General features: G+C 39.6%; 1 protein-coding gene across 6 annotated transcripts in view; it reads left to right on the top strand.

Moving 5' to 3' along the window:
• MAP7 (microtubule associated protein 7) overlaps positions 1 to 12,591 on the top strand; it is a 108,996-nt gene that overhangs the window by 88,856 nt on the left and 7,549 nt on the right. For 5 of the 6 annotated variants that reach the window (XM_053936980.1, XM_053936978.1, XM_053936983.1 and 2 more), the window contains 8 exons: positions 1,136 to 1,245; positions 1,625 to 1,905; positions 5,405 to 5,588; positions 7,426 to 7,618; positions 9,042 to 9,143; positions 9,424 to 9,474; positions 9,569 to 9,626; positions 12,081 to 12,219. In XM_053936980.1, the coding sequence (XP_053792955.1) occupies positions 1,136 to 1,245; positions 1,625 to 1,905; positions 5,405 to 5,588; positions 7,426 to 7,618; positions 9,042 to 9,143; positions 9,424 to 9,474; positions 9,569 to 9,626; positions 12,081 to 12,219 (1,118 nt within the window). The remainder of the gene's footprint in view (positions 1 to 1,135; positions 1,246 to 1,624; positions 1,906 to 5,404; positions 5,589 to 7,425; positions 7,619 to 9,041; positions 9,144 to 9,423; positions 9,475 to 9,568; positions 9,627 to 12,080; positions 12,220 to 12,591) is intronic. The other variant, XM_053936979.1, reaches the window with a different exon arrangement.

Below are 12,591 nucleotides of genomic sequence, written 5' to 3'. Positions count from 1 at the left end.
ATATGAGGAAAAATTTTCTGATCCTCTGCTTTCAGTATTAATAAAGCAGATGCAATAGAGAGTTACTGTTAGCAAGCCAAAACTCTTGTTCATTGTAGTACATTTATTCTGGTTGTGTTTACTTTGATAACTCAACACATCATGTGCTCATGAAGTTGTTTTCAGTCTTTTCCAGTTGTTAACCTGGCTTTCAGTTCAGGGGACAAGTATTGCACAGCTTTCATCTGGTGAGGCTCTCAAGCCTCATGACACACCTGCTACAGGGGTTGTGTTTAAGCCCCAGCCAAGGTGGTGAGCAGCAGCCTCTGCCTCTTGCTGGCTGAGTGGCAGCTCAGTGTACTTTCCAGTATTCCTATTCTTACGACTCCTGGGATCTGAGCTCGTTATTCCAAAACCATGAAGTTTTTCATCTATACTTAAATACGGGAAGTATATAGATACCTAAATTCTGATATATTCCCTTAAAGTAGTAGTTCTTTTGTAGCTCTGGTTTGTGTTATTAGAAATGTTTCTCAACTTAGGATTTTATTTTTTAAACACAAGAAGGAAAAAGGAAATCACTATCACATATAAGAATCAATGGCAAAAAGTATGTGCTGTAAAATCATCCAAGAAAAGAAAGACTAAGATAGCTGGTGTACCATATTTGGAAGCTTTGAGGACATCTGTGGTGTTCACTTGTAAGCATGAATCCAAAATATTGTGCTATATAGGAAGACTGTGACCAAGTATGAGCCAAGGGGAGGGAGAGTTTGTTTTGTGTTTTCTTCAAAAGAAATCCTGTGTTTATGGGCAGCAGTGGAAGGTACTCTGTGGCAGTCAGCAAAGATCAAACTATAAAAGGTAATTTTTTTGCCTGTGTAAAAATAAGCCTCTGCAAATTAGCCCATTACATCTTAGGACAGGAGAGAATGATTAAGAAGCATTCTTGTTGTCAAATGCACATCTACTGACAAAGATGGTGTCAGGTTACAGAAGCTATATTAAGGAACTTGTTAAACAAGCTGTAGAAACCACTGACTCAGCACTGCTTTTTCTCAGCCCCCCAATTCCTTGTCCTTAACTAAGCTTGCTTTGCTTTCTTTAGCTGTGTGAACTCTGGCTTGACTTTGTCTTTTTGTTTGCTGAGCTATAGACTGACAAAAGAGAAAAGGACCATTTTTCATCCAGCTTCTCAGCCAACTTTAAAGGAGGTCATTTTACTTCCAACCTCAAAGCTAGATCATCAGCTCCCTCTCCAGTTTGGTAAGTCAAGTACATGCTTAGCTGGACATGAGCTATAGGCAGCTCTGATTGTTCTATTAATCAAATGTGGAACAGGGCAAACATATTTGATGATGTAAATGTTTCCTCTCTGCAAAAAAAAGGAAAGACAGTCCTGCTTTTAAAAAAATCTTGCTACTGTTCTGGGGAAGGGCAGGAAAATACTTGGTTTCTTCCTTCCTGGTTGGGTGCAGTGCTCTCACATCTGGAGAGTTGGAGAGAGGCATTTTGCATGAAACCAAATCAGTTGTGCCAGCAGTCCTGCTTGATAGAGAAACAGAGGTGGCTTTATTTTTAGCTGCTATGGTTGTAGAAATGATATATAAGTGGAAACCAGCATTGTCACTCTTTGATTACACAGGCATGCGTCAAAGTCTTTGCCTTTTTTGCCTGGCACACCCAAGCAGATAACTTCCCCACCTGGTTCCTCCAAAGTTTCCTCTGCTCAGACACGTCCTCCCTCTCCTGGCAACATCCGGCCAGTCAAAAAAGAGATCAAACCAGAAGGTGAGAAGAAAAGACCAGAAAAGGAGGCTGAAAAGGCCAAAGAGGTGAGGACAGAAGAGAGTAAAGGAACTTCAGCAGGTGCTGGAGAACCCGCAAGTCAGGAACAGCTCACTGTCCAAGCAGAGCTAACTGAAGGTAAGGAGACATCCTGCTTTACGATAAGGAATGTTTTATATTTTTCCTTCCCTTTCTCTGAAATGATGTTGCTTTCAGTATTTTTCTGTCAAAAGTTAGTCTGAATTTTTCACAACACACCTGCTGATGTATGTTCATCATGAGGAAAAACTGTAGGCAGGTTGAAGCCCTCCTGCTTCTAAGTCAAAACAACATGCCAAGCTGCCTCAGACAGTGTGGCTTCACAAGCCTCTTCTCTGCCCTTTTGGACAGGAATTTCGTTCTCCATATCATAACATAGCTTCTTTACAAACTATTGAAGTAGAATAATAATGGTCTGAAGACTTAACGGTACAGGAAACCACCACATAAAGTGTGTGAGCAGTGAGAATGTCCAGCTCTGCTTGACACAGTGCACTTGTGCTGGTAACACTGCTGGCTTATGTATAATATTGCAAGAGGACCATATCATAGGAGAGATTAGCAGAATACAGTGGAATGCAAAGAACCAAGGAGAAGAGTAAAAAGGAATAGGGAGAATTTTTAAGGGAAAATGAGTTATTAAAAATAGTTAACTAGTGAACAAGAAACCCGCACCAAACCCTACCAACCTTGAAAAGTAGCAATACAGAAAAGGATGTACGCACACACAAAAAAAAGAAAGATTATAAAGTGTAGAAAGGGTAAAAGGTAAATCTAAAAATGAAAAAATACAGGTTTCTTCTAGCAGACAAATTAGTTCATTCTAAATATTGCATAAACTGTCTCTTGCAGATGAGATAAAGTCCAGTGTATCCACTGGGATACACAAGTTGGGTTAGTTACGATTGTGAACTTAAAATTCATAGACTTCCCTGTAGTTATCTTTCAGATAACATTTTTAAGTATTAGTAATCTTGCATTCAACTGAAGCAGATATGGTTTGGGCTTGTTCTGTGAAAAAACCTCAAATGAATTGATTTCTTCTGTTTTATTACGTCCCGTTACAGTAGTTCCTGTCTGATACCCAGGGCCTTTACAGAAGGTGCAACCCCACAAAAAGGGTGGATGGATGTATCTGTTTGCCAAGGGCATGCAAAGGAGATTTAATTTCTATCTTCTGCCTGCTTTCTTTTGAGGAGAAAACTTCCTTTTAAAACCATTTCAGAGATACCACTGAGATAACTTCGCAAGTGTTTAGAAGTTGTAGTTCTCCAGTACAAGGTGCAGATCAGAGAAGCCATCATGCTTATTTGACTGTTTAGTTCAGGAGGAAAAGAGACTCCACTTCTTTGCAGCATCTGTCAGTATTTGAGTTTGTGACAAGGTCTCAGTATTGAAACAGGTTATGTGTGATAAAGGTATTCAAAAGTCAAGCAGTTTGTATTCACATCAAAGAATACAAACAAGAATATAAAGTGGAAACGAATTAAAGAGAAGGGTACTATAGTCAAAGCAGTGAGTAGCCCTTCAAATTGAATGTGTTTTCCCAAAGTCAGAGGAGGTGGTGGTTGGGACCAAAGATGGAGGCCTCAGGCAGAGCATTTTAAGTGTGAGGTTATAGGATGGCTTTGTACTGCCAATGGAGGCCCCAGCTGCCAAAACTTAGTTGCTGGTTGAATTCAAGAATCTAGAGAGGTGCCAGTACAGCATTTGGGGCTAGAGGAATGTTGCTGATTCTCCTGGGACTGTGTTGCAGGTGTATACAGCTCATTCCCTACAGGTAACAGCACTGGCCTTTCGCTGGTCTGGCTCAGCCGCCTACTGGCTCTGTGTTCACAGGAGCCAGGAGGTCAGCAGGTAGCAATTGCTGATGAAGCTGTTCAAGCTTTTGCAGGCAAATCTCATACACAACTTTACTAATGCCAAGGAAGCTTTAAAGGTCTTTTGGGAGTTATCTGTTCTGACAGCAGGGCAGGTGTGCATTAAGCTACTTGTTATGCTGCCACCTTCAGTGCCTGAGGCAAGGAGCGAGCCCTAAGCAGCACAAAGCTGTGCTCCCTTCAAAGCAGCAGCCCTGCCTTGACCCATGTTAGTAAATGAGGCTGAGGTACAGGAACTCTGTCATTTATACTGTTTACAATTACAAAGGCTCTCTGGTATGTTTCTGATCCAGGCTGTAATTGCAGCCTCTCATTTTCTTACCTTCTGTCCTCAAGGCTACTAAAAACATGGCTCTAAATGGCTCCCAAGATTCAGAGTGATCAAATTGCTTACTTTTTTATATTTCAACATCCCAGAATTTTCTGAGTTCCCAGCTACATCTTGGAGGTTAGCCCAGCTCCAGACTGTTCCCTTGGGTTTGGGCTGAATACCTGTTTTGGTAGTGTGAGAGAATAGTGCTCCATTGCCATAGGGCTAAACTGTGCCAGGTCACCTCAAGGCTAGAGAACAGGCACTGGCACTTTTTAAATTACTGGTGTAGAAGTATCATTTGAATTCATGGTCAAAGCCCTGAAGCAGTTCTAGAAAGACCTCTGTAGTTTTTAGCTGATAGAAGAGGAGAGCAGAGAGGTCAACAGATGAGAATTCAGCACAGAAAACAAATGAATTTTTGTTTGTTTACATGATGAGGTATAGGAAGGGGGGAATCAGGGAGGAGACTTCTCTTTAGAAGTTGTTAGTGAGGTTAGGAAAATTCACATCCCAGTGTATGGTTAGAAATGCAGATTTATAATTATCTGCTTGCTGTTCCTTATGACTTATTTTACATATATATTATTGGGTCAGAATCTGATTTCATTGACAGTTCAAAGTCTTCCCTCTCCATGTTTGCCTGCATTACCAGATGGGATTAATCTGGGAATGCTTCCTTACATTAGCTTATGTGTTGGTAATGGTCCCTGGTGTCTAGAGAAAAGGTGATGAGTCACTCTGTACCTGTGCTAGAGAATACCAGGCAAACTTACAGAAATACGAAAAAAACCTGGCGCTGAATAAAGAATTGATATGAAGGCACTACTGAGATTTGAACACAAGCCACAGTTCACCAGGAGTGGCAAAATTTAAAAAGCTGTGTCCCATGAGTTCCCTCAGGTTGGAGCAGCTCCAAAACTGATGATACCTGGTGACCTACCATTGGTGCAGATCACATCAGACAGTTGATGTTTGAGATCACCAAGTCACCAAAAGTGACTATCACCAAAAATTCTGGCTCTAATCTTCAGATGTGGATGATCAGATAGAAGAAAATATAATTTCACAATGTATTATTTTTGCTCTTCAAACAGAATTGGGCAAGTTTAAGTAATGTGATGGTAGGGACTTGCTGAGTCAGCATAACTCCTGTTAAGCACCTGTCAGCATTTGTTCTGACAGAAAACTTGACTTACACTTTCAGCTGCAGGTGCTTTCAACATACCCTGCAAAACCAAACTTCCCTGAATGTATGTGAACCTCTAGTGTCTAGAAGCATCTTCCTCCTCTGAATCATTTAAAAAAAAAAACACATAAGCTTGAAAACACTTTGCAGTGCACTTAGAAGTATTTTCTGTTCCCTTCAAGAGAGTGGCAAACTAATTTTCTTTCCCATTTGTTTCAGCAGCCAGCTCATCCCTACCTCCTGCTCCATCACCTCCTTCTCCAGCCACAGCACTGCCCAAGCCCTCAGCAGGTACAACTGACCCTGAAGAAGCAACAAGGCTGCTGACTGAAAAGAGGCGCCTTGCCCGTGAGCAGCGGGAACGGGAGGAGCAGGAAAGGAGGGAAAGAGAAGAGCTTGAAAGGTAATTCTAGGCCTCTGTAGTAGAGAAGATAGGTTTTTAGCAGCTTGTTGTGTGTATTCTGCTGTTACATTGTTATATATGAAGCACAGCACTGAAGTGCAGGAGGCACAAGTTCCTCCCAAAAACATATTTTCCTGTTGGGTTTTTCAGTTGGTGGAATATACACATAAGCAGATCTGTAAGGTTAAAACATATTCTAAGTAGTGCTTTAAAATAGGACAGGAGAAGAGAGCAGATCCTTGCAGCTGTGATTCATTTTTTCCTCAGAGATTAACTAAGCTGTACTTTTTTGTTCCAGCTAGAGAACTCTGCATGGCTGTTTTCAACTTTGTGATCGGCACAAAGTCTCTTACTTTGAGTTGTAAGATCTCTGTTGTGGGTGGTGCTTTAGGTGTCCACCTGTTGTGACTTAGACATCTTTGTTTTCTTGTTTAAAATAAAGACACCCCCAACACTCTCCCACAAGTTTTGGAGGGTAATTAATGTTACATCTCACTTTCTAATAGCAAATGAGTAGCCCATCTGGATACTCATGACTCTGGCTAAAGCACAGGTGGTGTTTTTTAGAGGGCTGCCATGCCTCTGGAATTTGTTGGATTTCTTTAACCACTTTGCCGATAGGAACAAGGCAGAACTAGTTAAAATAGCCTGGCTTTCCAAAAGGCTCACAACACTGACTCTCTCAAAAAGAGTCTTGAAGAAAAAAAAGCTGCTGTGGCATAAGAGTAATACGGTGAATAAATACTAAGTCAGAAAGATGAAAAAAAAGTAAAGAATAATCAGCTTTCACAGTGAAAGGAGTTTCCAGTGTCTGTGCAGTGCCTTTGTAAAAGAACTTGAAAGGAGTTGAGGCCAGTGAAATGATGTTGGTCTCCAGTGAGATAAGTCAGTTGTGAACAGGTTGAGACATATGTTGCTGAGCTACAAAATGGAAGCTGAATTACTGTACTGATAAGTATAAATGAATGTGTGTAGGAAATAATCCTAACTTGTTGGTCTCTGGGTGAATTATTTCTGAGGGAAGAGATCTTGTTTGGAATTGAATATATAAAAGTATCAGGTGCGTCATGGTTGACAAAGTAAATGAACTGTTACAAGTTAATAGAAAACAAGAACAACATGAAAATGTCATTCTGAAATACCAAAGATAAATCTACATTTTGAATGCTGAATTTTATTTTTTTTTTACATAGTAAAATTAGTAAAACTAGAAAAGTAAGTGCAGACAGACATCAAGGAAGATCATAAGCACAAAAGAGTTCCCATCTGAAAATCTCCTAAACAGGTGAGGATTCTTCAGCTGGGAAGATACACTAAAAAGTCCTAAATAAAGTTTCCCAATAAATTCGGGAAACATCAAAGGTGAAGGGAAAAGTCACTCACTTCATAATGCAAGGATGACGGGCCATTAGTAAGGTTAGGTGGTAACCTTCAAAAATCAACAGACTTAGATACTTTTTTTTCATCGAGGAATCATTGCCATGAGGTGAGATGGGTACTAAAAATGCGCACTTTTTCAAAGTATGATTATAGCAGAAGGGAGTGTTTTGCAAAATGTATTAATCCAAGACATTATTTCTGACTCAGAAAGTATGCGAGTCATGGATTAGGTAGAGGTATGCTGGAAAAGTATTGGCGTTGCATTGCAAAGATTTTTTATATTGCATTGGGCTTCATGTTTGACCCCTATGGGAAGCAGAACAGACAGCTTAGAAATAGGACAGCAGTGCACCCTTTATCAAGTGCTGGGATAGCAGTGCTGGATCAGGAATCTGGTGGTTTGGCTTTTCTGCCTACTTTTATTACTTGTTTTCTTATGCTTATTTAATGATTGCAGACAAAAGAAAGAAGAGTTGTCACAGAGGATAGCTGAAGAAAGAGCTCGCCGAGAAGAGGAGGAAGCTCGCAGACAAGAAGCAGAAAAACAAAGGAAGGATGCAGAGGAGCGGGAAAAGGAAGAACGGCTGCGCCGCCAGGCAGAAGAAAGAGAGCAGAAGGAGAAAGAAGAGATGGAGCGCATTCAGAAACAAGTATGCTTTCCTCTTGCAATTTGTGGGCCAGTCTAGTTGGCAGTGAAGTGGGTGAAGCAGCACTTCTTACACAGCACCTAAATTAGAGCAGTATCTACAATTTAAATGCTATCTGAAAAGTATTGGACAGAGTTCATTCCATAGAGTAGTTCAAAGAGTTGAGATCTTTGTACTCAACAAAAACATTTGGTAGGGAGTTGAGTTTTGGGGTTTTTTTTTCCTCTCTCTCTTTACAGTGTATTTAGGACAAATCCTTTCTTATGCCTCATAAATTGTGGGAAAAAAATAATATAGTTGTATCGGGGAATTTTGATAAATGCTGTTATACCAGAGAATTCTTTGTCCCAACAATTATAGCAGTCCAGATGTAAAGATAACTATTCACTTTGCTGGAGATATAGTACTGCTGCTGAATCCTGTGTCAAATACTGCTTTTGTGTGGGGCTGGCAGGAAGGGGTAGATTTAATCAAACAAAGGAGAACCTCTGTCTGGCCCAGTACTCCTGAAATCAGAGTAGCTAGTCAAAAAATGTAAGATTATAAATGAAAATTAAGTTTTTCAAGTTCTTTCATTTTTGATGGGCGTAATGTTGGTTTACTGACTTCAGGAGAGGCTGTGGTAAGCATTCTGGATAGGAGTCTTCTCTTCTCACGTGTCCTCTTCTTGCATGTGCTGTATTCTTCCACAATCCAACACTTCAATTTGCCTTGTAGACATGAGGTTTTCTTCTGGTGTATGCTTCTGATAATAAATGTTTAAAGAACTGTGTTAGTGAATATGGCTGAGAAACTTCATTGTTCTTTTTCAGAAGATGTGTGCTACTTTCTTTGAAATGTTAAACTGAGGCTTAAATCAGTTTATCACTCAGAGACAGCACATGGCCAAGGCTTTTTTGGATGTTAGAGATACAAAAAATGATCTGTTGTAGTAGTTCCATCATATAACAGTGTTGCAGTCAGGGAGCAAGGCCCCTCTACAGTATATTCCAGGCAAATTTTGCATTTCATTAAAAAAGCAGGAATGAAAAGTTTCTGCAAATGATCCTGTGGATGTTTGCCCTTGGTCTCATTAAACGATTACTCTGTTGGCCAAACAAAACATTCTACTGCATTTGTTTTACTCTCAAAAATATCCACCACACAAAACATGGGTCTCTCTAATACTTTCCTGGCTGCTGTTTTAATGCTGAAGGCTAGAAATTTATTCCTTATTTGTCATCTGGTGTGTTCTGGAGCAGGCACAGATGTCCAAAACATGATGTCCATTGTTTAGTTATTCCATCTGAAAAGATTTTTGATGACTTGTAAACCCCAAAAGTGTCTTTTCAGGGAGTTGTAGATATGCATAATTATACATAGAGTATAAAACTCTCCTTATATAGTAAATTATTCCTCACTTATTTTTCTTTTACCACCAACATAGAAAGAAGAGGAAGCTCGCCTGCGGGAAGAGGCTGAGAGGATTCGATTAGAACGTGAAAAGCATTTCCAAAGAGAAGAGCAAGAGCGCTTGGAAAGGAAGAAGGTAACTCTGTCCATGCCGAGAAACTGTGATTGGTTTTGCCTTAGCACTCTGTTTCCACCTGAGCAGTAGGAAGTAAATGATATAAATGTGCTCTCAGAAAGGCTGCAGTCCTCATTGGCCTGATGTGACAGTGAAGGGAATACTGCCAACAGTAATAAATAATTCATTTTTTTGCAATAAACAGATACAGCTGATAAATGACAAGCAGTTGTGGTTTGGGAGAAAGATATGCAAATTAATGCCAGCAAACATTATTTTACCCCTTTACATTTCATTGTAGAGGCTTGAGGAGATCATGAAGAGAACTAGGCGTGTAGAAGCTGTAGATAAGGTCAGTGCTGCTACTTAATGGGTAAATATCGAACACGTTTCTGGTTTTTTCCCTACTGCCAGTCTTAATTTACAAAACTGTGCTTCCTTTGTAGAAATCCAATGACCAGCAAAATGGACATATATCAAAGGCAAATATTACTGGAGAAGCAGGTATTGTGTTTAACTGTGCCCTGAGCACAACAGGTGAATAAATGCCTACTGAGCACAAGGATTTGAGAAACAGTTCTGAAACGTGGCACACTAATTGCAGTAATAAAAACTATGAGAGGAATATGAATTAAATCTTAGATGACATTAATTATTTATCCTTTCTGTATAGGTAGTTAGCCATTACTAAATGAGTCCAGTGTTTTAGCAACTTGGTCTCATTGGTGTTTAGCAAAAGGAATTTTCTTAACAAGTTTATAAAGTGAAAGGGAATTATTTTGTTATTTGGATCACAAAATAAACTGATTCTGCAGTTTGTTTCTTATATTATTTCAGATGTGGTTGTTGCAGATTTTCTCCATTTTCTTAAAAGATAATTTCTTGTTAGGCATTAAATCAAAGCATACATTGTTCTAAACACATCCCTGTGACTTCTTTCTTCCACACCTCCTGCCTTATTCACTTGATCTGTATTTATTTTTTTGACAAATTTGAGCTACTACAAAAGCTTAGTCTTGTCACACCGACGCTCTTATGCTTTCCTTCTACTCCATTCCCTGTATTTCTTTCTAGGTAATCTTCTATATAAATATATATATATATTCTTCCTTTATTATATAATTAAAATAAAGGAAGAGAAATAAAATGTAGCTTATATTCAACAATAACCAGGTGTGAATTAGCACTGTTTAAAGATACTGAAGTCAAGCTATCAAATGGCTTACCCTATTGTAGCATAACACATTAAATGACATTAATTTTTTTCTCCTTTGTATTTGGGTTGAGTAACAGGGAAGACAGCAGGACCGACTGATGAATGACTTTTTTTCTTGTTTTTTAAAGTGAACACTATAATTAGTACTGTCAGGAAGCCTTTTGACACAGACTTCATTACCTGTGTTTCATATTTGTTTACATATTATCTCAGGGGAAAAAGGTTTGTGAGCTACTAATACAGGACTCATCTGGAATGCCATCTTTGTCTTTTGGCACTGTTGAAGGTGTTATAAACCATTTAAAGAATTCCTGAAACTATAAAGGGTTCCACAACCTTTGGCTAGTGCTTTCCCTCTAGAGATAGACAAAAAGTCTTCTATCAGTTTCCTAAGGCAGAGGAAGCATTGGATCTCCATTTCCCCAGGCCCAAGGGAAGGCCAGAGTCCTTGAATGACTGAATAAAGAGAAAACTGCTCTCAGCCTCAGGGCTGCTCTGCTGTTTGACTTTGCATTATCTATATGTGCCATTGAGTTAAAGGTATATTCCGGCCACATGAATTTCCATATTGCACTTTAACAGACCTCTGACTGTCCACAAACAGTTTGTTTTTAGATTTTTTTCTTAAGTCTCACTGATTGCCAAAACCTGAGGAGACATTTATGGGAATGGCCAAATCAAACAATGAGAAAAATCCATCACCTTTTTGTCATTTGTTTGGCCTCTGCTTCAAAAATATGAGATTATTCCACATTTCCAAAGCAGAACAACTTTTTCTTCTGCTTTTTCCTTCTAAACGTTAAAGCAAATATGTTTTCCTGTTACTCAATTTGTAGAAGCACAGAAACCTCAATTTCTAGTATCTTCCATATAAAAACTGGCCCAAGACCAGACTAAGACATTCAGTATAAAAGTCTTCAGCCCAAACATTTGGAGTACAGTGAAACAGAGCAGCTGAAGGAGGGGCTTACCAGATGAGGTTTTGGGTAATGAAGATAAATGTGTCCAAGCTTATGAATACTGAATTGTCCTTGCAATTACTGTGGCAGATGTTAGCAGGGTGGGGTGCAGTTGCTTCCTCTTACTGACCTGAATATGAATAGAGCAACCATAGATACAATGCAGAATGCTGTAGCTGTGCTTTAAAAGAAAACCACAAGGCAGGCCAGAAATATATATTATGTGGTCTCGGCATGAGGAACAGGGATAATCTCATTTTATGTTGCTCTCTGCAATGTTTTATAGTAGTAACTTGGTACTTATTGAAAGAAGTGTCCTTCCCAATGGAGATTTTTTTTTTTTCTTGATTTCCTTTTCAGTCACTGGCATCAAGAAATACCAATGTATGGAATTAGTAATATCCAAGTTTTGCTCTATTCCATTCTCTATTGCTACTCGAAAAGTGCCAGCATAACATTCTATCAGATATCAGCCTCTTTTGCCCACTGGCTTATATGTTGGAATTGTGCATATGATTGTAAAATGTTTATTCTTGTTCACAAAGCTATGGCTTTGAAATCTGGCTTTCTGACATTTACTTTGGGCCTGAAACAGGGTTTGTGTACCCAAAAAGCTGACAAAGGTGATGGAGTTGGGTAGAGGGAGGGGAGGCGTGTGGGAACTGTATATTTTTTTAATATAACTCGCCTTGGCTGTGCTAGCTTTTGTAGAAGATATTTTACCCCAATCTACAGGGTAGGTGCTGCTGGTTGGTTTTATGAAAACCTGTTTTCTCTGCCCAGTTGCAGGCAGTCCTGCATCTCCCTCGGAGCCGGCAGCAGGGCCTCAGCTGCAGCACGCAGTGCCACCTCCGCACAATGGGACACTGGCCGCCTGCATGCACGGGGGGGTTCCACACCAGCCCCCCGCAAACGTGGACAGGTAAAACATTGCCAGGAGTCAGGGAGCCATGTTTGGAGGAGATGGGCTGCTAGAGGAATAAATTATATTCGGATCCATGAGTTTGTTAGCTAAATAAGACGTAACTGTTCAATACGCCGTGTTTCCTGGTTTTTATCTTTTCCTCTCTTAAGGAAAGAACTTGTATCATATTTCAAGTACCAGTAACTGATTTTTGCTAAATGGTAGGAAGATTTTTTTACGAAATAGAGCATGTTCTTTGCAGTGTTCAGAACAATGTGTTTGGCAGCAATTATTACATTTATTGAAACTTAATGGAAAGGGACTTTTTTCTGTTCCTTTCCCTGAATTAAGCCTCATAAAACCCACTCTGGGCTTGCACTGCTTATTTTC

The sequence above is a fragment of the Vidua chalybeata genome, chromosome 3 (assembly GCF_026979565.1).
Source record: "Vidua chalybeata isolate OUT-0048 chromosome 3, bVidCha1 merged haplotype, whole genome shotgun sequence".
NCBI lineage: Eukaryota > Metazoa > Chordata > Aves > Passeriformes > Viduidae > Vidua > Vidua chalybeata.
The sequence above is the reverse complement of the archived record's forward strand: the minus strand, read 5'-3'. Positions and strand labels throughout refer to the sequence as shown.